Raw genomic sequence first — 27,455 nt, forward strand, 5'->3', positions numbered from 1 at the left:
TCTCTCGCTCCCCTCCATCTCCCTCTCGCTCCACTCCATCTCTCTCTCGCTCCCTTCCATCTCTCTCTCGCTCCCCTCCATCTCTATCTCGTTCCCCTCCATCTCTCTCTCGCTCCCCTCCATCTCTCTCTCGTTCCCCTCCATCTCTCTCTCGCTCCCCTCCATCTCTCTCTTGCTCCCCTCCATCTCCCCTCCATCTCTCTCTCGCTCCCCTCCATCTCTCTCTCGCTCCCCTCCATCTCTCTCTCGCTCCCCTCCATCTCTCTCTCGCTCCCCTCCATCTCTCTCTCGCTCCCCTCCATCTCTCTCTCGCTCCCCTCCATCTCTCTCTCGCTCCCCTCCATCTCTCTCTCGCTCCCCTCCATCTCTCTCTCGCTCCCCTCCATCTCTCTCTCGCTCCCCTCCATCTCCCTCTCGCTCCCTCCATCTCCCTCTCGCTCCTCTCCATCTCTCTCTCGCTCCCCTCCATCTCTCTCTCGCTCCCCTCCATCTCTCTCTCGGTCCCCTCCATCTCTCTCTCGCTCCCCTCCATCTCTCTCTCGCTCCCCTCCATCTCTCTCTCGCTCCCCTCCATCTCTCTCTCGCTCCCCTCCATTTCACTCTCGCTCCCCTCCATCTCACTCTCGCTCCCTCCATCTCTCTCTCGCTCCCCTCCATCTCTCTCTCGCCCCCCTCCATCTCCCCTCCATCTCTCTCTCGCTCCCCTCCATCTCCCTCTCGCTCCCCTCCATCTCTCTCTCGCTCCCCTCCATCTCTCTCTAGCTCCCCTCCATCTCTCTCTCGCTCCCCTCCATCTCTCTCTCGCTCCCCTCCATCTCTCTCTCGCTCCCCTCCATCACTCTCTCGCTCCCCTCCATCTCTCTCTCGCTCCCCTCCATCTCTCTCTCGCTCCCCTCCATCTCTCTCTCGCTCCCCTCCATCTCTCTCTCGCTCCCCTCCATCTCCCTCTCGCTCCCTCCATCTCCCTCTCGCTCCCTCCATCTCTCTCTCGCTCTCCTCCATCTCTCTCTCCTCCATCTCTCTCTCGCTCCCCTCCATCTCTCTCTCGCTCCCCTCCATCTCTCTCTCGCTCCCCTCCATCTCTCTCTCGCTCCCTCCATCTCTCTCTCTCTCCCTCCATCTGTCTCTCGCTCCCTCCATCTCCCTCTCGCTCCCCTCCATCTCCCTCTCGCTCCCTCCATCTCCCTCTCGCTCCCCTCCATCTCCCTCTCGCTCCCCTCCATCTCCCTCTCGCTCCTCTCCATCTCCCTCTCGCTCCCCTCCATCTCTCTCTCGCTCCCCTCCATCTCTCTCTCGCTCCCCTCCATCTCTCTCTCGCTCCCCTCCATCTCTCTCTCGCTCCCCTCCATCCCTCTCTCGCTCCCCTCCATGTCTCTCTCGCTCCCCTCCATGTCTCTCTCGCTCCCCTCCATCTCTCTCTCGCTCCCCTCCATGTCTCTCTCGCTCCCCTCCATCTCTCTCTCGCTCCCTCCATCTCTCTCTCGCTGTCCTCCATCTCTCTCTCGCTCCCCTCCATCTCCCTCTCGCTCCCCTCCATCTCTCTCTCGCTCCCTCCATCTCTCTCTCGCTGTCCTCCATCTCCCTCTCGCTCCCCTCCATCACCCTCTCGCTCCCCTCCTTCTCGCTCTCGCTGTCCTCCATCTCTCGCACCCCTCCATCTCTCTCTCGCTCCCCTCCATCTCCCTCTCGCTCCCCTCCATCTCCCCTCCATCTCTCTTTCGCACCCCTCCATCTCCCTCTCGCTCCCCTCCATCTCCCTCTCGCTCCCCTCCATCTCTCTCTCGCTCCCCTCCATCTCTCTCTCGCTCCCCTCCATCTCTCTCTCGCTCCCCTCCATCTCTCTCTCGCTCCCCTCCATCTCTCTCTCGCTCCCCTCCATCTCCCTCTCGCTCCCCTCCATCTCCCTCTCGCTCCCTCCATCTCCCTCTCGCTCCCCTCCATCTCTCTCTCGCTCCCCTCCATCTCCCTCTCGCTCCCCTCCATCTCCCTCTCGCTCCCCTCCATCTCCCTCTCGCTCCCCTCCATCTCCCTCTCGCTCCTCTCCATCTCCCTCTCGCTCCTCTCCATCTCCCTCTCGCTCCCCTCCATCTCTCTCTCGCTCCCTCCATCTCTCTCGCTCCCCTCCATCTCCCTCTCGCTCCCCTCCATCTCCCTCTCGCTCCCCTCCATCTCCCTCTCGCTGCCCTCCATCTCCCTCTCGCTGCCCTCTATCTCCCTCTCGCTCCCCTCCATCTCTCTCTCGCTCCCCTCCATCTCTCTCTCGCTCCCCTCCATCTCTCTCTCGCTCCCCTCCATCTCTCTCTCGCTCCCCTCCATCTCTCTCTCGCTCCCCTCCATCTCTCTCTCGCTCCCCTCCATCTCCCTCTCGCTCCCCTCCATCTCTCTCTCGCTCCCCTCCGTCTCTCTCTCGCTCCCCTCCATCTCTCTCTCGCTCCCCTCTATCTCTCTCTCGCTCCCCTCCATCTCTCTCTCGCTCCCCTCCATCTCCCTCTCGCTCCTCTCCATCTCCCTCTCGGTCCCCTCCACCTCTCTCTCGCTCCCCTCCATCTCTCTCTCGCTCCCCTCCATCTCTCTCTCGCTCCCCTCCATCTCCCTCTCGCTCCCCTCCATCTCTCTCTCGCTCCCCTCCATCTCTCTCTCGCTGCCCTCCATCACTCTCTCGCTCCCCTCCATCTCTCTCTCGCTCCCCTCCATCTCTCTCTCGCTCCCCTCCATCTCTCTCTCGCTCCCCTCCATCTCCCTCTCGCTGCCCTCCATCTCTCTCTCGCTCCGCTCCATCTCTCTCTCGCTCCTCTCCATCTCCCTCTCGCTGCCCTCTCTCTCTTTCGCCTCCACCTCTCTCTTTCCCATCCATCTCTCTCTCTTTCCCATCCATCTCTCTCTCTTTCCCCTCCATCTCTCTCTCTTTCCCCTCCAGCTCTCTCTCTTTCCCCTCCATCTCTCTCTCTCTCTTTCCCCCCCATCTCTCTCTCTTTCCCCTCCATCTCTCTCTCTTTCCCCTCCATCTCTCTCTCTCTCTTTCCCCCCCATCTCTCTCTCTTTCCCCCCCCATTTCTCTCTTTCCACTGCATCTCACGATCTCTGTCTCTTTCCCCTCCATCTCTCTCTCTCTCTTTCCCCTCCACCTCTCTCTCTCTCTTTCTCCTCCATCTCTCTCTCTCTTTCCCCTCCATCTCTCTCTCTCTTTCCCCTCCATCTCTCTCTCTTTCCCCTCCATCTCTCTCTCTTTCCCCTCTATCTCTCTCTCTTTCACCTCCATCTCTCTCTCTCTTTCCCCTCCATCTCTCTCTCTCTTTCCCCTCCATCTCTCTCTCTTTTCCCCTCCATCTCTCTCTTTTCCCTTCCATCTCTCCCTCTCACAACTCCATCTCTCCTGCTCTCTAGCCCCTCCATCTCTCTCTCGCAATTTCATCTCTCCCTCTCTTTCTTGCCGATCCATCTCTCCCTCTCTCTCTCACCCATCCATCTCTCCCTCTCTCTCCCTCTCACCCTTCCCTCTTTCCCTCTCTCACCCTTCCATCTCCTTGACTCGCCATCTGTCGTTGCCCTCCATTTCTCTCCATCGCTCCCCTCCATTTCTTTATCTCTCTCCACTCCACTCCCTCTCTCTCTCCTCCATTTCACTTGCTCTCTCCTCCATTTCACTCTCTCTCCTCCATCTGGTATGGCAACTGCTCGGCCCAAGACCGCAAGAAACTTCAGAGAGTCGTGAACACCGCCCAGTCCATCACACGAACCTGCCTTCCATCCATTGACTCCATCTACACCTCTAGCTGCCTGGGGAAAGTGGGCAGCATAATCAAAGACCCCTCCCACCCGGCTTACTCACTCTTCCAACGTCTTCCATCGGGCAGGAGATACAAAAGTCTGAGAACACACACTAACAGATTCTGAAACAGCTTCTTCCCCGCTGTTACCAGACTCCTAAACGACCCTCTTATGGACTGACCTGATTAACACTACACCCCTGTATGCTTCATCCGATGTCGGTATTATCAAGTTACATTGTATACCTTGTGTTGCCCTATTATGTATTTTCTTTTCTTTTCATGTACTTAATGATCTGTTGAGCTGCTCGCAGAAAGATATTTTTCACTGTACCTCGGTACACGTGACAATAAACAAAATCCAATTTTGCTTTCTCGCTTCTCCATTTTGCGCTCTCTCCCCCCCATTTTGCTATCTCTCACCTCCATTTCGCTCTCTCCCCCCCCATTTCGCTCTCTCCCCTCCATTTCACTCTCACTCCCCTCCATTGCCCTCTCCCTCCTCCATTTCGCTCTCGCTCCCCTCCATTTCCCGCTCTCTCGCCTCCATTTCCCTCTCTCTCTCCTCCATTCCCGCTCTCTCTCCTCCATTTCCCGCTCTCTCTCCTCCATTTCCCGCTCTCTGGCCTCCATTTCCCGCTCTCTGGCCTCCATTTCCCGCTCTCTGGCCTCCATTTCCCGCTCTCTGGCCTCCATTTCCCGCTCTCTCGCCTCCATTTTCCGCTCTCTCGCCTCCATTTCCCGCTCTCTCGCCTCCATTTCCCGCTCTCTCGCCTCCATTTCCCGCTCTCTCGCCTCCATTTCCTGCTCTCTCGCCTCCATTTCCCGCTCTCTCTCCTCCATTTCCCGCTCTCTCTCCTCCATTTCCTGCTCTCTCTCTCCTCCATTCTGCTCTCTTTCCTCCATTCCGCTCTCTCTCCTCCATTTCCCGCCCCCTCTCTCCTTCATTCTGCTCTCTCTCCTCCATTCCGCTCTCTCTCTCCTCCATTCCGCTCCCTCTCTCCTCCATTCCGCTCCCTCTCTCCTCCATTCCGCTCCCTCTCTCCTCCATTCCGCTCCCTCTCTCCTCCATTCCGCTCCCTCTCTCCTCCATTCCGCTCTCTCTCTCCTCCATTCCGCTCTCTCTCTCCTCCATTCCGCCCTCTCTCCTCCCTTCCGCTCCCTCTCCCCTCCATTCCGCCCTCTCTCCTCCATTCCGCCCTCTCTCCTCCATTCCGCTCTCTCTCTCCTCCATTCTGCGCTCTCCTCCATTCCGCCCTCTCTCCTCCATTCCGCTCCCTCTCTCCTCCATTCCGCTCCCTCTCTCCTCCATTCCGCTCCCTCTCTCCTCCATTCCGCTCCCTCTCTCCTCCATTCCGCTCCCTCTCTCCTCCATTCCGCTCCCTCTCTCCTCCATTCCGCTCCCTCTCTCCTCCATTCCGCTCCCTCTCTCCTCCATTCCGCTCCCTCTCTCCTCCATTCCGCTCCCTCTCTCCTCCATTCCGCTCCCTCTCTCCTCCATTCCGCTCACTCTCTCCTCCATTCCGCTCACTCTCTCCTCCATTCCGCTCTCTCTCCTCCATTCCGCTCTCTCTCCTCCATTCCGCTCTCTCTCCTCCATTCCGCTCTCTCTCCTCCATTCCGCTCTCTCGCTCCTCCATCCCGCTCTCTCTCCTCCAATCCGCGCTCTCTCTTCCATTCCGCTCTCTCTCTCCTCCATTCCGCTCTCTCTCCTCCATTCCGCTCTCTCTCTCCTCCATTCCGCTCTCTCTCTCCTCCATTTCGCTCTCTCTCCTCCATTCCGCTCTCTCTCCTCCATTCCGCTCTCTCTCCTCCATTCCGCTCTCTCACCTCCGTTTCGCTCTCTTGTATCCATTTCGCACTCTCTCTCCTCCAATTTGTACTCGCTCGCTCATCCAATTCGCGCTCCCTCTTGCATTTCGCGCTCTCTCTCTTGCATTTCGCTCTCTTTCCGTCCATTTCAGTCTCTCTCTCTCCCCTCCATTTCAGTCTCTATGTTCTCCAGTATCCCCTCTCTTCTCATCACTTCCTTTCTCTCCTCTATCCCTCTCTCGTTTTCTCCTCCATTTCTCTCTCTATCTCTCCTCCACTTCACACCCAAATGTATTCCTGCACAATGGAATCACTGAACAAGGCAATTATAAACCAAACAGTGTTGTGCCGAATCTGGAAACAAAGTGTACATGACAATATCACTGGGAGCAATCTGACACCACACATCAAGACGTCTATTCCAGACAGAAGCAAGTTGGTTTAGAAATGATTGTTCCTACAGTGTATGGGTACAAGCAAATTCAAACAACCACTTGGCATTTGGAAAGCTTGCTGTGAATTTGCATTAACAAAAAAAAAAAGCTCACACATACCCCGAACGAGTGGGTCCAACTGGTCCGAATGGGTCAAACCTGGCTCCAGGTGGGACTGCCCCGGGAGGAAGCTGCCCTGGTATTCCTGCTGAAGGATCAAAGCCAGGAATTGGTACTCCTGACCTTAAAGGATCTACAATCATTCCACCTCTTCGATCACTGGTAGAAACAAAGAAATGACACTTTGAGCTCACTGCATCAAAACAAAGCTACCAAACCTGACACAACCGGGACTAAACGTAACAATCAAGGTCCGGGATTTTTATTCCGGGAGTGGGGGCTGATTCATTCGGTTCAGAAAACAAAGGTAGTTTTCAGGGATTTATATTGGTATTGGTAATCTTCAGATAAGTGGGTTTAATTTAATGTTGCCATGCCTGGAAGGTTAAAACCGACAGTTAGATCCAAGGTGGACCAAGGTGTTTGTATGTGGGGGCTCGGTTAAGTTCCAACTGCATTTCTACTGTGCTTAGAGACGGCTACGGTGTGAAGAATCAATAAATGATAAAAGCATGTGGGGGTTCTGTAGCAATTGGGGCCTTGTAAGATGGAAAAGTTTTTACGTTTTGGTTTAGCTAATTTGATTGGCAGTTGAAGATAGGTAGTGAGAGAGCAGGCAGCTCCCACAGCTCTGCCAGGTGTTGAAGGCGAGAGAGGGAACAACTATGAGTAATGGTTAAGAAAGTAGATACCTGCAATCTGGAGTCCAGATGGTATAGGGAAACTAGAGACCTGGAGAGAAGTGTCCCAAGAAGTCTGGAGTTAAGTGAACAGAAAGCAAGGTATGGTTCAGAAGAATTCAAGGAAGAGTGTTCTGAGTTCGGCCCTAGGTCACTGTCCGTGTGGAGTTTGCACATTCTCCCCATGTCTGCGTGGGTTTCACCCCCACAACCCAAAGATGTGCAGGTTAGGTGGATTAGCCACGCTAAGTTGCCCCTTAATTGGGGGGAAAAATAATTGGGTACTCTAAATTTATTTTTTAAAAGTGTTCTGAGTCAAAGAGACAATTGCAGTAACGAGACTTGATGTGGGACAGCAGCCTTCAAAGGTAAACTAAATGTCTGATGACATTTTGAGGAGGAATTCACACTGACTTAGGTTCACACCCACCAGAACCTCCCCTCACAACCCCTCCCCCAGAGACCTCCTATATAGGGGTATCACCCTCCTCCAGTGACCCCTTCACGCTTGAGCGATTTTGAACTGCTCAACTGGAAACTGACAGCACTTAACTTTCTTCAAAGTAGTTGATATTTGTAAACATTGCGGCCAGGGCACCTCAGAGTTACTAAAACATGAAGGGAGATGAATGAAGCAAGGCTCACAGCTGTGTGTGTGTGTGGAATCTGCCAATTGAAGCTTACTAAGAGAAATTAATGAATGGCTTGCAGTTCAAGGATCTGAGTGGTTTACACACAGCCTTCTCATTCCAGGGATTGACACATGGTGCTTCCTCTGTCTGAGCCAGCAGGTGTATGCCCAGGTGAGTGTTACAAGAGTGATTTTTTCACTGCCTCTGTCTGGATTGCTCTCTCGGGGAAAGACATATTGCATCATAATCCAATTTTTTCCTGTTTAATAAATGTTTTTTTCTTGTTGTAAAACTAATTAGCAGTTCTGTGATTCTGTTCCTCCACATTTTATTTAAAAAAAGTTAAAGTTACTGTATTTGGGGCCAGGGTTCTGTTATGAGATCTGCCCATCCAACTATAACATGAACTGGGAATGTGGCAATTCATTCAGGGCGAGATTTCAATATTAATCTCAGAGATAACATGGCCAGCCCTTTCAAATGTACCTCTTAGAATGAATCTCAAAACAAACGCCTCTATCTCGAGTTGACAATCCCTGTGCAGTATTGATGAATGCTCCACTGTCACAGGAGCCGTCTTTTGGGTGAAATGTTAAAACAAATCCCTGCTTGCCCTCTCAGGTGGATGTAACAGATTCCCTGGCACTATTTTGTAGAAAAGCAGGGAAATTCTTGCCAAAGATTATTCTGTGGTGAACATCTAAAACCAGATAATTTGATCGTTTACCTGCCTGTTATTGGAGGCAGCTTGCTGCACATAAAATAGCATCTGCTTTTCAACATAGTAACAGTGACTACATTTCAAAAAAAGTGCATTAGTGGTTGTAAAATGCTTCAGGACATCCTGAGTGTGCGAAAAGCTGAGGTGGACAGAATTTTGTTTGACAAGGGAGTCAAGGGTTATGGGGAAAACCGGGTTAAGGCCACAATCAGATCATTCATGATCTTAGTCAATGGCGGAGTGGGCCTGATGGGCCGAATGCCCTACTTCATGATCTTACAAAAAATGTGAGACCCCCCTCGATTCAGGCTATTGTGCTTAAGCTGCTCTTACTGCAGGGAGTTGGGAACTGGCCTATCCAAAAATTGGATTATTTCTGGGTTTCACCTTACAATCATAGAATTTACAGTGCAGGAGGCGGCCATTCGGCCCATCGAGTCTGCACCAGCTCTTGGAAAGAGCAGCCTACCCAAACCCAGTAACCCCATCCAACACTAAGGGCAATTTTGGACACGAAGGGCAATTTAGCATGGTCAATCCACCTAACCTGCACATCTTTGGACTGTGGGAGGAAACAGGAGCACCCGGAGGAAACCCACGCACACAGGGAGAATGTGCAGACTCCACACAGACAGTGACCCAAGCCGGGAATCGAACCTGGGACCCTGGAGCTGTGAAGCAATTGTGCTAACCACAATGCTACCGTGCAATCCCTGTTATTACAACAGGAGCACATGACAGAAAACCCACGAGTTTCCAGGTTTGTCGGAGTAACAAACTGGGACAGGGGCTGGGGCAGGGATAAGGCTGGGACTGGGGCAGGGACAGGGTCTGGGACTGGGTCAGAGACCGGGACCGGGACTGGTGTCATGTGAGAGTACCTTTAAGAAATGGGTGTTTTTTATTGGATTGGATTGGATTTGTTTATTGTCACATGTACCGAGGTACAGTGAAAAGCATTTTTCTGCGAGCAGCTCAACAGATCATTAAGTACATGAGAAGAAAAGGGAATAAAAGAAAATACATAATAGGGCAACACAACATATACAATGTAACTACATAAGCACTGGCATCGGATGAAGCATACAGGGTGTAGTGTTAATGAAATCAGTCCATAAGAGGGTCATTTAGGAGTCTGGTGACAGTGGGGAAGAAGCTGTTTTTGAGTCTGTTCGTGCGTGTTCTCAGACTTCTGTATCTCCTGCCCGATGGAAGAAGTTGGAAGAGTGAGTAAGCCGGGTGGGAGGGATCTTTGATTATATTGCCCGCTTTCCCCAGGCAGCGGGAGGTGTAGATGGAGCCAATGGATGGGAGGCAGGTTCGTGTGATGGACTGGGCGGTGTTCACGACTCTCTGAAGCTTCTTGCGGTCCTGGGCCGAGCAGTTGCCATACTTGGCTGTGATGCAGCCCGATAGGATGCTTTCTATGGTGCATCTGTAAAAGTTGGTAAGGGTTAATGTGGACATGCCAAATTTCCTTAGTTTCCTGAGGAAGTATAGGCGCTGTGGTGCTTTCTTGGTGGTAGCGTCGACGTGGGTGGACCAGGACAGATTTTTGGAGATGTGCACCCCTAGGAATTTGAAACTGCTAACCATCTCCACCTCGGCCCCGTTGATGCTGACAGGAGTGTGTACAGTACTTTGCTTCCGGAAGTCAATTACCAGCTCTTTAGTTTTGCTGGCATTGAGGGAGAGATTGTGGTCGCTACACCACTCCACTAGATTCTCTATCTCCCTCCTGTATTCGGATTCGTCGTTATTCGAGATCCGGCCCACTATCGTCGTATCGTCAGCAAACTTGTAGATGGAGTTGGAACCAAGTTTTGCCAAGCAGTCGTGTGTGTACAGGGAGTAGAGTAGGGGGCTAAGTACTCAGCCTTGCGGGACGCCGGTGTTGAGGACTATTGTGGAGGAGGTGTTGTTGTTCATTCTTACTGATTGTAGTCTGTTGGTCAGAAAATCGAGGATCCAGTTGCAGAGTGGAGAGCCAAGTCCTAGGTTTTGGAGCTTTGATATGAGCTTGGCTGGGATTATGGTGTTGAAGGCGGAGCTGTAGTCAATAAATAGGAGTCTGATGTAGGAGTCCTAGGAGTCTGATGTAGGAGTCCTGCCCCAGAGGCATGTGAGAGTACCTTTACGAAATGGGTGTTTTTTATAGAATAACTGCAGTGAGTGGACCTTTAAGAAATGGGTGTTTATTACTGCAGTGATGTCAGAGAGTGGGTGGAGCTGGGCTGTCTGTCTGATTTACTTTCGTTTTTGAGCAGGCTGCTATAGTGAGCATTTAGTTTTGTTTTCAGAGATGAGAGCTGCAGTGAAAGCCAGCAGATGTGCATGGATCTCTCGACAAGCTAAAGAGTGTTCATTTGGGTGATTTCAAAGGGATAACTGCTCTCATTAGAGAATCTAAACCTGATCTCGGTGTTAAAAGGTGTTTCTTTTGTCTTCTGGATGTTGTTTGGGAAGTTATTAAGGATTACTTAGTGTTGTATTCTTTGGGGGTTGTATTTGAATTGATGGTTGCTAAGATGTTCACTGTATGTTTTAAAAAGGTTAACTTGAGTTCATAGAATAAACATTGTTTTGCTTTAAAAAATACTTTTCGATTTCTGCTGTACCACACCTGTAGAGTGGGAGTGGGACTGGGGCAGGGGCAGGGACTGGGGCAGGGGCAGGGACTGGGGCAGGGGCAGGGACTGGGGCAGGGGCAGGGACTGGGGCAGAGACTGGGACAGGGGCAGAGACTGGGACAGGGGCAGAGACTGGGACAGGGGCAGAGACTGGGACAGGGGCAGAGACTGGGACAGGGGCAGAGACTGGGACAGGGGCAGAGATTGGGACAGGGGCAGGAACTGGGACAGGGGCAGGAACTGGGGCAGGGGCAGGAACTGGGGCAGGGGCAGGAACTGGGGCAGGGGCAGGAACTGGGGCAGGGGCAGGAACTGGGGCAGGGGCAGGAACTGGGGCAGGGGCAGGAACTGGGGCAGGGGCAGGAACTGGGGCAGGGGCAGGAACTGGGGCAGGGACAGGAACTGGGGCAGGGGCAGGAACTGGGGCAGGGGCAGGAACTGGGGCAGGGGCAGGAACTGGGGCAGGGGCAGGAACTGGGGCAGGGGCAGGAACTGGGGCAGGGGCAGGAACTGGGGCAGGGCAGGAACTGAGGCAGGGGCAGGAACTGGGGCAGGGGCAGGAACTGGGGCAGGGGCAGAAACTGGGGCAGGGGCAGAAACTGGAGCAGGGGCAGAAACTGGAGCAGGGGCAGAAACTGGAGCTGGGACTGGGACTGGGACTGGGACAGGGACAGGGACAGGGACAGGGACTGGGACTGGGACTGGGGCTGGGACTGGGACTGGGGCAGGGACTGGGGCAGGGACTGGGGCTGGGGCTGGGGCAGGGGCTGGGGCTGGGGCAGGGACTGGGGCAGGGACTGGGACTGGGGCAGGGGCAGGGACTGGGGCAGGGGCAGGGACTGGGGCAGGGACTGGGACAGGGACTGGGACAGGGGCAGGGACTGGGACAGGGGCAGGGACTGGGACTGGGGCAGGGACTGGGACTGGGGCAGGGACTGGGGCTGGGACTGGGACTGGGGCTGGGACTGGGGCAGGGACTGGGACGGGGCAGGGACTGGGACAGGGGCAGGGACTGGGACAGGGGCAGGGACTGGGACAGGGGCAGGGACTGGGACAGGGGCAGGGACTGGGACAGGGGCAGGGGCAGGGACTGGGACAGGGGCAGGGACTGGGACAGGGGCAGGGACTGGGACAGGGGCAGGGGCAGGGACTGGGACAGGGACAGGGACAGGGACAGGGGCAGGGAATGGGGCAGGGACTGGGACAGGGGCAGGGACTGGGACAGGGGCTGGGGCAGGGGCAGGGGCAGGGACTGGGGCAGGGACTGGGGCAGGGACTGGGGCAGGGACTGGGGCAGGGACTGGGGCAGGGATTGGGACAGGGATTGGGACAGGGACTGAGACAGGGACTGGGACAGGGACTGGGACAGGGGCAGGGACTGGGGCAGGGCAGGCGACTGGGACAGGAGAAGGGGCAGGGACTGGGGCAGGGACAGGGACTAGGACTGGGGCAGGGACTGGATCAGGGACTGGATCAGGGACTGGTGTCATATGATAGTACGTTTAAGAAATGGGTGCTATTTTAAAATAACTGTAGTCGGTGTACCTTTAAGAAATGGGTGGTTATTACTGCAGTGATGTCAGAGAGTGGGTGGAGCTGGGCTGTCTGTCTGATTTACTTGCGTTTTTGAGCAGGCTGCTATAGAGTGAGTTTTTAAGTTTTGTTTTCAGAGAGGAGAGCTGCAGTGAAAGCCAGCAGATGTGCATGGATCTCTCGACAAGCTAAAGAGTGTTCATTTGGGTGATTTCAAAGGGATAACTGCTCTCTTTAGAGAATCTAAACCTGATCTCGGTGTTAAAAGGGTCTTTTGGCTTCTGGATGTTGTTTGGGAATTTATTAACGATTACTTATTGTTGTATTCTTTGAGGGTTGCATTTGAATTAATGGTTACTAAGATGTTCACTGTATGTTTGAAAAAGGTTAACTTGAGTTCATAGAATAAACATTGTTTTGCTTTAAAAAATACTTTTAAATTTCTGCTGTACCACATCTGTAGAATGGGCCGTGTGCTCCCCATACCACAATCTATTAAAAGTTGTGGGTCAGGTGAACTCCATGATCCACTTTGGGGTTCTCTAAACTCTGGCCCATAACATATTGGGGGCTCGTCCGGGATAAAAGTCTATCTATTGGATTGGCTTAGTGAGCTTAAAGACAGTGAGGGGTGAGCATATTGTGGTTGCTTTTCAGGTGTGCTATTCCAGTTTAAGTGGGGAGTGTTGTGGACAATGGCCCTTTCAGAGGCTCTGAAGTTTTTTGGGGTGGAGCCGGTCACACACAATACCTTACGGACAGAGACTAAAAGCAGACTGTTAGATTTGGCAAAAACATTGCTGTTAACATTACCTGACAAAATGCGAAATGAGGAGGTAATTATTGCGGTGGCTAAGCATTTAAAGTTGCCCAAGATACAGTTTGACTCATTGGAAATAGCAAAAATTCAGTTACAAATTAAACAAATGGAATATGAGAAAGAATTAAAGCAGCTTGAATACGAAAGAGAGAGAAAAAAGAAAGAGAGAGAGGAAAAAGAAAGAGAGAGAGAAAGAGAGAGAGACAGATCAGGGAAAAAGGTAAAGAGAGAGAGTTTGAACTTCAGAAAATGGCCATGAAACATGACAGTCAGTTAAAATTGGCAGACGTAAAGGGAAACGTACAGTTGGATGATGGTGATGAGGAGAGTGAGGAAGAGCATCAAAGTCGAAGGCTTGGTGGGAATCTATTTAAATATGTCCAAGCATTGCCAAGGTTTGTCGAGAAGGAGGTAGAAGCCTTTTTCATTTCTTTTGAGAAGGTGGCTAAACAAATGAAATGGCCACAGGACCTGTGGGTATTACTGATTCAAACAAAGCTGGTAGGTAGGGCTAGTGAAATGTTTGCATCACTACCGGAGGAGGTATCTGGGACGTATGAGGAGGTGAAGAAATCCATCTTAAGTGCATATGAACTAGTGCCTGAAGCCTACAGACAAAGGTTTAGAAATTTAAGGAAAGAATTTGGTCAAACATACATGGAGTTTGAAAGGATCAAACAGAGTAATTTTGACAGGTGGATAAGGGCTTTGCAAATAGACCAAAAGTATGAAGTTCTCAGAAAAATTATGCTTTTGGAAGAGTTTAAAAATTCAATTCCTGATGTAGTGAGACCTCATGTGGAAGAGCAGAGGGTTAAAACTGCGAGGTTAGCAGCAGAAATGGCCGATGATTATGAATTAGTTCATAAATCAAAGCTTGGTTTCCGACATCAGTTTCAGCCAGTGCGGGATAGAAACTGGAGACATGAGAAATACTCTAGAGGTAAAGGTGATCTGATGGGAGATAGTAAGGAGAGTGTACCTCAGACTAAAAAAGAAATCCAGGAGGGTGGAAGAGACATGAAAAGTTTCAAATGTTTTCACTGTAATAAACTAGGCCATGTAAAGTCAGTGTTTGTGGTTGAATAAAAGCACTGGGAAAGCTGATGTGGTAAAGCAGGATAAGACAATGGGGTTTGGTAAAGTGGTGAAGGAAAGCCCAAGTGAAGCGAAGGAGGTGCAAAAGATTGTACAGCCTGATCAAGAGGTGATTGATAAGAAGGTGCCAGATCTCTTTAAAGAATTTACTTTTGTGGGTAAAGTTTACTAATGTGTATCAGGGGGAGCAGGTAAAGAAGTCACAATTTTAAGAGATACGGGAACTCGTCAATCTTTAATGGTAAGAGATGAGGAGTTATGTGGTTTGGGAAGAATGTTGCCAGAAAAGGTAGTAATATGTGGAATTCAGGTTGAGAGGAGTAGTGTTCCATTATATAAGGTAAGGTTGGAAGGTCCAGTGAAGAGTGGTGAAGTGGTAGCAGGAGTAATAGAGAGACTATCTTGTCCAGGAATACAGTTTATCTTGGGTAATGATATAGCTGGATCACAGGTGGGAGTGATGCCTACTGTGGTTGATAAGCCAGTGGAAAATCAGACAACTGAAGTGTTGAAGGACGAGTATCCTGGGATTTTTCCGGATTGTGTAGTAACAAGGTCGCAAAGTCACAGGTTAAGACAAGAGGAGAAATCAAAGAGTGAAGATGAAGTTGAAGTGCAATTATCAGAAACGATTTTTGATCAGATGGTTGAAAAAGAACAAGAACAGGTGGAGGATGAGGTGGATATTTTTAGTTCAGGAAAATTGGCGGAATTACAACAGAAAGATGTAGAAATAAAATGGATATATCAGAAAGCATATACGAAGAGGAATCGGAGTGTATACCAAGAGTGTTATTACCGTAAAAGTGATGTCTTGATGAGAAAATGGAGACCTTTACATATGCAGGCAGATGAAAAGTGGGCAGAAGTTCATCAAGTAGTATTGTCGGTAGGGTATAGAAAGGAGGTGTTGCGAGTTGCACATGAGGTACCAGTGGGAGGTCATTTGGGAATAAGGAAAACTCAAGCAAAAATCCAGAAACATTTTTATTGGCCTGGACTACATAAAGATGTAGTTAAATTTTGTCAATCATGTCACACATGTCAAGTGATAGGGAAACATCAAGCAGTGATAAAACCAGCGCCCTTAATACCCATTCCAGCATTTGACGAACCTTTTACACGGGTCCTAATTGATTGTGGAGGACCACTTTCTAAAACGAAAAGTGGGAATCAATTGGCGGGATTCTCCGACCCCCCGCTGGGTCGGCGAATCGCCGGGGGGGCGGCGTGAATCCCGCCCCCGCCGGCTGCCGAATTCTCAGGCACCGGAGATTTGGAGGGGGCTGGAATTGTGCCGCGCCGGTCGGCGGCCGCTGGTAGCGCCCCCCCCCCCGTGATTCTCCGGTCCACTATGGGCCGAGTGGCTGCCCGTTTTCAGCCAGTTCCGCCGGCGTATGTTACACCAGGTATTTGCCGACGGGACCTTGCTGCTGCGGTCCTCCGCAATGGGTGACGCGGAGATGAACCACCCCTGTGCATGCGCTGGGGTGACGGCAGCACATGCTGGCACTCCTGCGCATGCGCCAACTCGCGCCGGCCGGCGCGGCGCAAACCACTCCGGGGCCGGCCTAGCCCCTGAAGGTGCGGAGGTTTCCGCATCTTTGGGGCAGCCTGACGCCGGAGTGGTTCATGCCACTCCTCAGCGCCGGGACCTGCGGCACCGTCGGGTAGGGGAGAATACCGCCCCATATCTTTTGATGATAATGGATGTGTCTACTAGGTTTCCAGAGGCCATTCCAGTACATAATATTACAGCTCAAAAGATTGGGGAGGAGTTACTTAAATTCTTTACTAGATAAGGACTACCCACAGAAATGCAATCGGATCAAGGATCGAATTTTACCTCAAGGTTCGTACTGCAATTGGGGATGCACCTAATGAGTCAACCAAATTCAGTCCTTTTGAACTAATTTTTGGTCATGAGGTAAGAGGACCACTTAAATTAAACAATAATTGGTGAGTTAGAAATCGGAAATTACATTATTGGATTACATGTCAAATTTTAGGGAACAATTAAATGGAGCAGGTGAATTGGCTAGACAACATTTAAAAGTTGCACAAAATGTGATGAAACGGGTAGCAGACAAGAAATCCAAAGTTCGTAGTTTTGCCAGTGGAGATAAAGTTTTAGTATGTAGAGTGGTAAAAGCTAGGTTTTGTGGACCGTATCAGATTGAAAGGAAATTAAGTGAGGTGAATTATGTGGTAAAAACACCAGATAGAAGGAAGACTCACCGAGTGTGTCATGTGAATATGCTTAAAAGGTACTTTGAAAGGGAAGGAGAGAAAAAGGAGGTTTTAATGATTCTAACTCAAAGTATGAACCAAATCCAGATGACTGTGAATTTGACATACCTCAAATTAAATTGGAAAATGAGGATGTTCTTAAAAATTGGGATAAATTGTTGAGTTACCTTCAAGTAAAAAAACGGACTGAGGTGAAAGAGTTATTGATATCACATGGGCAAGTTTGTAGAGATAAATTGGGAAGTACTAAAATGGCTATACATGATGTAGATGTGGGAAATGCTGTTCCAATCAAACAACGTCCATACAGACTTAACCCTTTAAAATTAGCACAGGTTAACAAAAAGATTGAGAGTATGCTTAAAAATGGGATAATTGAAGTGGGTTGCAGCCAATGGAGCTCACCCATAGTGATGGTACCAAAACCAGATGGTACCTAACAGTTGTGTGTGGACTATAGAAAGGTTAATGCAGTTACAAGAACGGACTCTTATCCTACCCCACGTTTGGAGGATTGCATTGAGAAAGTGGGACAATCAGCTTTTATTTCCAAACTGGATTTACTTAAAGGTTACTGGCAGGTACCTTTATCTGAAAGGGCGAAGGTGATTTCAGCTTTTGTGACTCCAGATGGTATATACCAATTCAAAGTTATGCCATTTGGCATGAAAAATGCCCCAGCCACATTTTAACGGTTAACTAACAAAGTTGTTTCCGGATTACCCAATTGTGCGGTATACATCGACGATCTGGTAATTTTCAGCCAGACATGGAAAGAACATTTGAAACATCTGATGGAGTTATTCGATCGACTTCAGGAGGCGGGTTTGGTGATAAACCCAGCCAAAAGTGAATTTGGAAAAGCTCAAGTCACTTTCCTTGGCCATACAATCGGACAGGGTCGAATGGTCACACGGGATGTGAAGACAACAGTTATTGAGGAGTTTCCAATACCCTCATCACAAAGGGAAATAATGCGATTTCTTGGCATGAGTGGATTTGATCAAACATTTGTGCAAATGTTTTGTAGTGTGGTTGCTCCACTGATGGACTTGAAGAAACGTCAAAAATTTTAGTGGACAGCAGAGTTTCGACAGGCATTTGGCTGCCTGAAAGCTGTGATAACCAATGCTCTTGTGTTGGTGAATTACAAGGGACTCTGTGATCAGATTGCACTAAAGTATCTGCCTTTAAAGAGAAATGCCGAGGCGTAGAGAAATGGATGGGTCGTGCATAGACCTTCTTGTTCAAAGAGACTGTCAATCGAGAAGGATTCCAGTTGGAGGAAGAAGAACAAAAAATGGACGATATTATTATACCTGTTTGCATGTGTTGTTATTTCAAACACAAAAGTATATTTACGGTGTGCATTTCTTAAAGGAAAGTGAAAAGGTAAAAAATGAAACCACCTTGAAGCTAATGGTTTTTTTTCTTGGGGGGAGGTGTCATGTGAGAGTACCTTTATGAAATGGGTGTTTTTTATAGAATAACTGTAGTGGGTGTACCTTTAAGAAAGGGGTGTTTATTACTGCAGTGATGTCAGAGAGTGGGTGGAGCTGGGCTGTATGTCTGATTTACTTGTGTTTTTGAGCAGGCTGCTATAGTGAGTATTTAGTTTTGTTTTCAGAGTGGAGAGCTGCAGTTAAAGCCAGCAGATGTGCATGGATCTCTCCACAAGCTAAAGAGTGTTCATTTGGGTGATTTCAAAGGGATAACTGCTCTCATTAGAGAATATAAACCTGATCTCGGTGTTAAAAGGGTCTTTTGTCAACTGGATGTTGTTTGGGAAGTGATTAAGGATTACTTAGTGTTGTATTCTTTGGGGGTTGTATTTGAATTAATGGTTGCTAAGATGTTCACTGTATGTTTTAAAAAGGTTAACTTGAGTTCATAGAATAAACATTGTCTTGCTTTAAAAAAAAAATTGATTTTTGCTGTACCACACCTGTAGAGTGGGCCGTGTGCTCCCCATACCACAATCTATTAAATGTTGTGAGTCAGGTGAACTCCACGATACACTGTGGGGTTTTCTAAACCCTGGCCCATAACACTGGGGTAGAGACAGGGGCAGGGACTGGGACTGGGGCAGAGACTGGTACTGGGACTTGGGCAGGGACTGGGACTGGGACAGGGGCAGGGACGGGGGCGGGGACAGGGACAGGGACAGGGACGGGGACGGGGACAGGGACAGGGACAGGGACAGGGACAGAGACTGGGACAGAGACTGGGACAGAGACTGGGACAGAGACTGGGACAGGGACAGGGACTGGGACTGGAGTAGGGGCTGGGCCAGGGACTGGGGTAGGGACTGGGGTAGGGACAGGGGAAGGGGTAGGGGCAGGCACTGGGGCAGGGGCAGCGGCTGGGACCGGGGCAGGGGCCGGGGCAGGGGCAAGGGCAGGGGCAGGGGCAGGGGCTGGGATTGGGCCTGAGGCAGGGGCAGCGGCTGGGACTTTGACAGGGGCAGGGACTGGGACTGCGCCTGGGTCAGGGGCAGGGACTGGGTCAGGGGCAAGGTGTGGGACTGGGGCAGGGGAAGGGTGTGGGACAGGGGCAGGGGCTGGGGCTGGAGCAGGGACTGGGGCTGGAGCAGGGGCAGGGACTGGGGCTGGGGCAGGGACTGGGACTGGGACTGGGGCAGGGACTGGGACTGGGACTGGGGCAGGGACTGGGGCAGGGACAGGGGCAGGGACTGGGACTGCGCCTGGGGCAGGGGCTGGGGCTGGGGCTGGGGCTGGGGCTGGGGCTGGGGCTGGGGCTGGGGCTGGGGCAGGGGCAGGGGCAGGGGCTGGGGCTGGGGCAGGGGCTGGGGCAGGGGCTGGGGCAGGGGCTGGGGCCGGGGCCGGGGCTGGGGCAGGAACTGGTAGAAACGACAGACATTGAATGCAAGCCTGCAAAATCTGCTGAATGTCACCAGCAGTTGAAAGGAACAAAATATTCAACTTAACAATACACTGTCTGGCATGATTTCACATCACAAATTAAGTGCAACTTGAACGCAGTGCAGATAAATGTCTGAAAACAGAGCCAGAGGGGACTTATAACTAAGAACTTTAACAGCACGGACAGACTCAATCGCACCACTTCAATTACAAAACAGATTAAAGCTTCCTGAGGCAATTATTAATTCATCTGCTTATTAACCAATCAACTGCTGCTATAACTGCAAAGGTGAGATGACTGCATGTCAAGCTTTTTTCAGAATCTCAGGCAAAAAAGAGAAAGAGAGAAGAATTTTCTGCTACTGAGGACTGAGATACTCACTCACTGAATATGTGCAAGACTGAGATTGATAGATTTTTGGACACCAAAAGGGATATGGGGATAGCGCAGGAAAATGGAGCAGGGATAGATCATCAGCCATGCTACAGTTGAATGACAGAGCAGACTTGAGCAGCAAAAAAGCGTACGCTTGCCCTTACCTCTTGTAACAATGTTAAAGAACAGCACTATGCAGATGTCCTTGTGATTGTCCATTCACACAGGAATCGTAGAATCCCTACAGTGCAGAAGGAGGCCATTTGGTCCATTGAGCCTACACCCACCATCTGATAGAGCACCCTATCTAGGCCCACTCCCCGCCCAATCTCTGTAACCCCCATAACCCCACCGAACCTTTGGACACGAAGGGGCAATTTCGCATGGCCAATCTACCTAACCTGCACATCTTTGGACTGTGGGAGGAAACCAGAGCATCCGGAGGCAATCCAGAGACACGGGGAGAAAGTGCAAACACCACACGGACAGTAACCCAAGACCGGAATTGAACCCGGGGGTCCCTAGTGCTGAGGCAGCAGTGCTAACCTGGGTCCCTGGTGCTGTGAGGCAGCAATGCTAACCCGGTTCCCTAGTGCTGTGAGGCAGCAGTGCTAACCAGAGTCCCTGGAGCTGTGAGGCAACAGTGCTAACCCGGGTCCCTGGTGCTGTGAGGCAGCAGTGCTAACCTGGGTCCCTGGTGCTGTGAGGCAACAGTGCTAACCTGGGTCCCTGGTGCTGTGAGGTAGCAGTGTTAATCCGGGTCCCTGTTGCTGTGAGGCAGCAGTGCTAACCCGGGTCCCTGGTGCTGTGAGGCAGCAGTGCTATCCCGGTTCCCTAGTGCTGTGAGGCAGCAGTGCTAACCCGGGTCCCTGGTGCTGTGAGGCAGCAGTGCTAACCCGGGTTGTTGGTGCTGTGAGGCAGCAGTGCTAACCCGGTTCCCAAGTGCTGTGAGGCAGCAGTGTTAACCCGGGTCCCTGGTGCTGTGAGGTAGCAGTGTTAATCCGGGTCCCTGTTGCTGTGAGGCAGCAGTGCTAACCCGGGTCCCTGGTGCTGTGAGGCAGCAGTGTTAACCCGGGTCCCTGGTGCTGTGAGGTAGCAGTGTTAATCCGGGTCCCTGTTGCTGTGAGGCAGCAGTGTTAACCCGGTTCCCTAGTGCTGTGAGGCAGCAGTGTTAACCTGGGTCCCTGTTGCTGTGAGGCAGCAGTGCTAACCCGGGTCGCTGACACTGTGAGACAGCTGTGTTAACCCGGGTCCCTGGTGCTGTGAGGCAGCAGTGCTAACCACTGCCTTACAGGTTACCATGCTGTCCTTAGTTTCCACTTTCAACAATCCCAATCAGTTGCCTTTTTGCCAGTGGGCATAATGATGTGGTTTGGGGCAGTGATGTCAAACTAAGGCCAATACAGCATACGGCCGTGGCACCAATGTGACCACTGGTTGTACCAGTTAGTCTTCATCCCATGGTTCTTCCCAACAGACAGTGAAGCTCGAAAATCAGTCATTCCTGGGATACACAACCACGTTGACAAAGACAGGTTGGAGAAAGTACCCACCATTAAGATGATTGTGTCAATGCTGTCCCATTGATAACACTCTCACCACAGAATAGAGCACATAATCTAGACTGAACCTTCAGCGCAATGCTGAGAGGACGCAACACATAGGTACACAAGAAAAGGTCTCACAAACAGCAATGAGATAACAAGATCATTTGATTTTCAGTGATATTATTTGAGGAATAAACATTGGCCAGGACACCAGGGAGAGGAAGAAAGTTAGCATAAGTATAGGTCCATGGGGAGAAGGGCAGCTTCAGTAGCAAATGCCACAACTAATATTGCATGGGTTTCATAATGACACCCGAGTTCAGTAATGAACTTGACCACTCAATGTGGATCAGATATCCAAATGGCAGTAAAATGGTGGACTGGAGACTCCCATTCCTCCCCTTTAAAACATGGGCTTGGTTATATCTAGATTGGAACAAAACAACGCTGTCACCAATTAGGCAGACACCTTTCTCTCCACCTCCATACCAGCACTAGTTGGACAGACACACCTGCCTCCAATCTCTGTCCCCACATTCTCACTCGTCGGACTGATTTCTTCTTTCTATATCCCCAAAATATTTGGGGCCAGGAGTCTCCTTCTGCATTGTCTCCTACCCTTTAAGTGAGCAAGATATTTAAACCCAGAAGCATTTAATTAAAAGTTGTCGTGAGAAGACAATGCGGGATTGTATGGAACGATTCTGACCCAGTTTCTGGGACTAGTTCACGGTGAATTGCTTAGCTTCAGTGTACTTCAGATCAGCAATCCATGCATGTTTAATAATAATCTTTATTCCCACTGTGCGGAGTCTGCACATCCTCCCCGCGTGTGCGTGGGTTTCCACTGGGTGCTCCGGTTTCCTCCCACAGTCCAAAGATGTGCAGGTTAGGTGGATTGGCCATGATAAATTGCCCTTAGTGTCCAAAATTGCCCTTAGTGTTGGGTGGGGTTACTGGGATAGGGTGGAGGTGTTGACCTTGGGTAGGGTGCTCTTTCCAAGAGCCGGTGCAGACTCGATGGGCCGAATGGCCTCCTTCTGCACTGTAAATTCTATGATAATCTATGAAGTAGGCTTACATTAACACTGCAATGAAGTTACTGTGAAAATCCCCTAGTCGCCACATTCCGGTGCCTGTTCAGGTACACAGAGGGAGAATTCAGAATGTCCAATTCACCTAACAAGCACATCTTTCGGGACTTGTGGGAGGAAACCGGAGCACCCGGAGGAAACCCACGCGACACAGGGAGAACGTACGGACTCCGCACAGAGTGACCCAAGCCGGGATTCGAACCTGCGACCGTGGAGCTGTGAAGTAACAGTGGTACCCGCTGTGCTACCGCACATGTAGTGCTTTGAGATGATTGGGTGTGAAAGGCACCATATAAATGCAAGTATTCCTCTCATCAGCAAATGCTCCTCTCATGATACAACCTTGAGGTCAAGAAAGAATCGATGACTGCATAAAGCAGAAACATTGAACTGCAATAAAATTCATGAATTGAGATTTCAAGCAGAGGGCAGGTCAAACTGTAATATAGTCTTTTAGGAAAAAACGGCATACAGTTAATAAAGGACTACAAACGCATTACCATGTCCACTGAAACATAATCACCTACTTATCCAAATGGAGAAAAAATGCTCTGCCGATCACACTTGAAGAATCCAGTCGCTGTTGGTTTGATTAAAAAGGGAGGTGATTTACTGCCCTTGACCTTCATAAATTACAGAATAATAATGGGGACTCGGGGCTACACATGGACGTACTGTAATACAAAGCAAACTGACTGATCAAGGGCAATCAGATTGAGATCTTCCATCATACAGTACACACTCAATTAGAAGCTGCTGTTCAACTACAAGCTGGACACTGATATTTAATTGCAGTTTAATCAGGGAACATTTGCATTCAGAAATGAACGTTGTAAAACACGGGAGAACACAATTAAAATTTGACACAGGATGGAGAAATGCCAAGGATAGAGGACATGGCTGTGAGCAGTGATTTTAAATTCTGTTAAGTTAATGAAACGCAGTTGGAAGGGAAGATTCCGTCGTGTTTTTAAGGACACTGGTAATACCGATCATCTAAACAAGTTGCTCTATAACCTTCACTGTTTACCTTTACTAAACAAGCCTGTGAACCAACTTGGGAGTAAATCTCTCGTACTCAATACAGAAGCAGTTACAGATTTTATAAGCTGGAGGTTTTAAAAGAAGCAAAACGTCCAGCAGTTGTCCCTTTCGCGGGGGAGATGGTATTGTCGCTGGACAAGTAATCCAGACTAATGCTCTGGGAACATGGGTCACAACCCCACCAAGGCAGCTGGAGGAATTTAAATTCAATTAATTAAATCTGGAATTGAAAACTAGTCTCAGTAGTGGTGACCTTGAAACTCATCAATTCTTAAAACCCATCAGATTCACTAATATCCTTTAGGGAAGAAAATCTACATATTACTCCAGATCCAAAGTAACGTGGTTGGCTCTTAACCGGCCTCTGAAATGCCGTGCATGCCATTCAGCTCCAGGAAAATTGGTGACGGACAACAAATACTGTCCTTGCCCGGCGATACCCACACCTCATGAAAGAAGTGTGGGAATAAGGATTGAAATAAATATTCATTATAAGAGGCAATGAAAACGAAGTGAAGAGGTAGTTGGTGGCAATGTCGTTGCATTGGAAACGCCTTCTTTGAACGCAAAAGAAGAAAAATAATTCTGTATAATACTATTCCTTCATTCAGACAGGATTCACGCACAAATTGATCCTAGAAGTAAATGGTTTGTATAGTTAATTATTGCCCTCGTCTTTGCTGCGTCATTTTTAAATGGAGATGGGAAGTGCTCCAGAGATTAACCTCCATGAAACTCAGAATATATTTAAACTAAATTGGACACAAAAGCATTACAAAGATCAAAACAAGACCTTACCGACACAAACCCCTGCGCAGATAATAACAATTTGTATGAGGCAATGAGGTTTAGGATTTTCATGCACAAAATACTTTATTTGATAGGTACTAAATGCACTGTTTTTTCTGTTGTGTTGGGTGTGGAATATCAAAATATGAAGGTGATGCAGAGGAACAGGATGGGACATTTTACTCTGACAGCAGGACTCAGGCTGGTTAAGCGCAACTGTACTTGGGGATTAAAGCAGAGATGATACTCACACCCAGGATCACAGAGAAATAAATTAAATGCCCTTTAATGGTTTTCACCAATTCATCTTCAAAAACTAGGATTGTTCAACCCAGCAATTCAATTTCAACAAGTGATGTCCTAAACCACACAAGGCAGTGCACATGGGATCTGTGGGATATCTACCTTACTTAGAGAGGCAAAGGAACAAGTAAATGGTGCAATATTAAACAACCGTTATTCTCCTGGGGTCTCTGTATAACCCACAGCACCTCTCAATAATAACTTTAATTTCTATAGCACCTTTAATGTTCCAAGGTGCTTCACAGGAGTGTTCTGGGACAAAGACTGATATCGAACCACATAAGAAGATCATGGCGAAAGTGGTAGTTTTTAAAGAATGTCTTGAAGGAGAAAGAGAGGCAGAGAGGTTTAGGGAGGTAACTCCAGAGCTTAGAGACCTGGCAGCTCAAGGCAGGCATGTCAATGGAGTAATGATTAAAATTGTGGATGTGAATGAAGCCAGGATAGAGGGGCTTATAATTCTTGGAGGGTTGTATGCCTAATGGAGGTGGGGTGAGGCATGAATGGATTTGAAAATGTAAACATGTCTGTATAACCATCCATCACAGCAAGCAGCCGACACTAATCGGTATAGCTCAGTGTTACAGACCGATCAACCTGAAATGGACACAAGTCCAAAACTGAAGTCTGTATTCTCGATTCAAAGAACAAAGATTGACTTTAGTTTTCATCTTGTGTTTGCGTTCAGTAGCCCAGGCTTGGAATATGTGCAGTCTTCACCACTGAAAACATTCTCCAAAGGTTCCCACAGTTAGAATCATTATGTTTGACTAAGTTTGAGAGAGACAACACGGAGACATGAAGATATTTATCAAATAAATGCATTCATACCCAAATGGGTCGAGATCATCTCCTCCTGATACAAATGGTGCCATAGGGTCAGACCTGGAAAGAGCAGGGGTGGGGGACATGGGGAAGAAAACACACCTGTTAGCTGAGCAACATACATATGTTAATCCATTAAAAAACTTCAAACATCCAATTTGAATCTAATAAAAATCTGGAAAGTCTAAAGGTGACCATGAAACCATTATTGATTGTTGTAAAAGCCCAACTGGTTCGCTAATGTCGTTTAGGGAAGGTAATCCGTCATCCTTACCCGGTCTGGCCTACACGTGACTCCAGTCCCACAGCAATGTGGTTGACACTTAAATTCCCTCAGGGATGGGCAATAAATGCTGGCACAGCCTGCGGCACCCACATCCCATGAACGAATAAAGAAACTCTTCACTTGGCTGGGCAAACTCCTATATATATGACTATGAGAAACTTGACCTCATCCATGACAAAACAGACCACTGAACTGGTACCCCACCCACCACATTAAACATTCGCTCCCTCCACCACTGGTGCACAGCAGGAGCAGTGTGTACATCTACAAAATGCATTGGAGCAGCTTGCCACTGACATCATCTTCTAAACCACCGATCTCTACCATCCCGATGGACAAGGGCAGCAGATGCATGGAACTTACTTCAGTGTGCCAGTTTCCCTCCAAGTCACACACACCATCCTGACTTAGAAATCTATCACCATTTCTTCACTGTCGCTGGTCCAAAATCTTGGAATTACCTCCCCAACAGGAGCACCCTCACCACCCTGACTGCAGTGACTCAGCACCATCTTGGCAATGGCAATAGCTGCTCACCATGAATAAATAAAAACATTCCATGAAAATTAAACAAGTACGGACTAGCATCCTCGAAAATGCATCTGATCAAACGTTAAAGCTAACTGCTCAAATGGTCCTGCACTCAGTGTGCAGAGTCTATAATCAATCACCAGCCAACGTAACTAATGGAAACTTGGCTTCTGTTCAAACCTTTAGTACCAGATAGGATTGTAAGCTGCCAGCCATACTCTGGTGTCCTGTCCAGCCTCTGAGAACTTCGCACTCCTCCAATTCTGGCCTCGTGTATCACCAATTTTTATCACTGCAACAGAGTTGACTGCACTTTCACCTGCCTGGGTCCCAAGCTTTGGACTTAACCCATGGCCCCTCCTAAACTTATTCCACCTCTCACTCCTCCTTTAGTATGTCCCGTAATACCCTTCTTTGACCAAACGTTTGACCACCTGTCCTCTTTTATCTCCTAATTATGTTTGATCATTATTTCAATGAACAAAGAACAAAGAAACGTACAGCACAGGAACAGGCCCTTTGGCCCTCCGAGCCTGTGCCGACCATGCTGCCCGTCTAAACTAAAATCTTCTATACTTCCTGGGTCCGTATCCCTCCATTCCCATCCTATTCATGTATGTTATACGTTTTAGTTGCCGTTATATGAAGAGTCAGAAGTCCCGTTCCTTTTCACCAAACCATTTATTTCACTTCCACAGCCTCTGCACAAAACTCCAACAACACACCACCTGACACAAGGGCCACCTGAAGCCCCTTTACATATCAGTGTCAATCATTGGATACTTAACATAAATGAGACAACTAATTGCAATGTCTCTTAATGCATTACTTAACTCTTAACCCATTACTTAACAGTCTCCCCTTCCTTGGAGAAAAAAATAATTAGGTGAAAACAAAATTTAAAGAAACTCAAAAACACATACGCAATTTCCCCCCTTTTTTCCCCCAATTTTTTTTTTTGAAGAAAAAAAAAAATCAGAGAAACAGACGCCCTTCATTAACAATGAAAATGATAAAACCTCTTGTGCTTGATTTGCATAGGACGCATCACTATAAACTATGAATTTCAAGTGCCTACTGTCACCTAACACCTGGAACCTCAAAACACACTCCTGCATTTTTTTTTTTAGTTTGGCCAAACGCTTTATTTGCTGTTATTATGTCTTCCACTTTGGGATCATTCATTTTTGTACTCAACTCTAAGACATCAAAACTCACGTCTGGTCTAGTCTGTCTACCTAACCAATTCAGTTGCCCAATTAAACTTTGCAGTTGCTCTTT

General features: G+C 49.2%; 1 protein-coding gene across 1 annotated transcript in view; it reads right to left on the minus strand.

Moving 5' to 3' along the window:
- psmf1 (proteasome inhibitor subunit 1) overlaps positions 1–27,455 on the minus strand; it is a 140,379-nt gene that overhangs the window by 46,565 nt on the left and 66,359 nt on the right. Inside the window, exons 5-6 of the mRNA XM_072515302.1 lie at positions 25,364–25,417; positions 6,134–6,292 (exon numbers count right to left, since the gene is read on the minus strand). Of these exons, the coding sequence (XP_072371403.1) occupies positions 6,134–6,292; positions 25,364–25,417 (213 nt within the window). The remainder of the gene's footprint in view (positions 1–6,133; positions 6,293–25,363; positions 25,418–27,455) is intronic.

Source organism: Scyliorhinus torazame, chromosome 8, assembly GCF_047496885.1.
Source record: "Scyliorhinus torazame isolate Kashiwa2021f chromosome 8, sScyTor2.1, whole genome shotgun sequence".
NCBI classification, from domain to species: Eukaryota; Metazoa; Chordata; class Chondrichthyes; order Carcharhiniformes; family Scyliorhinidae; genus Scyliorhinus; species Scyliorhinus torazame.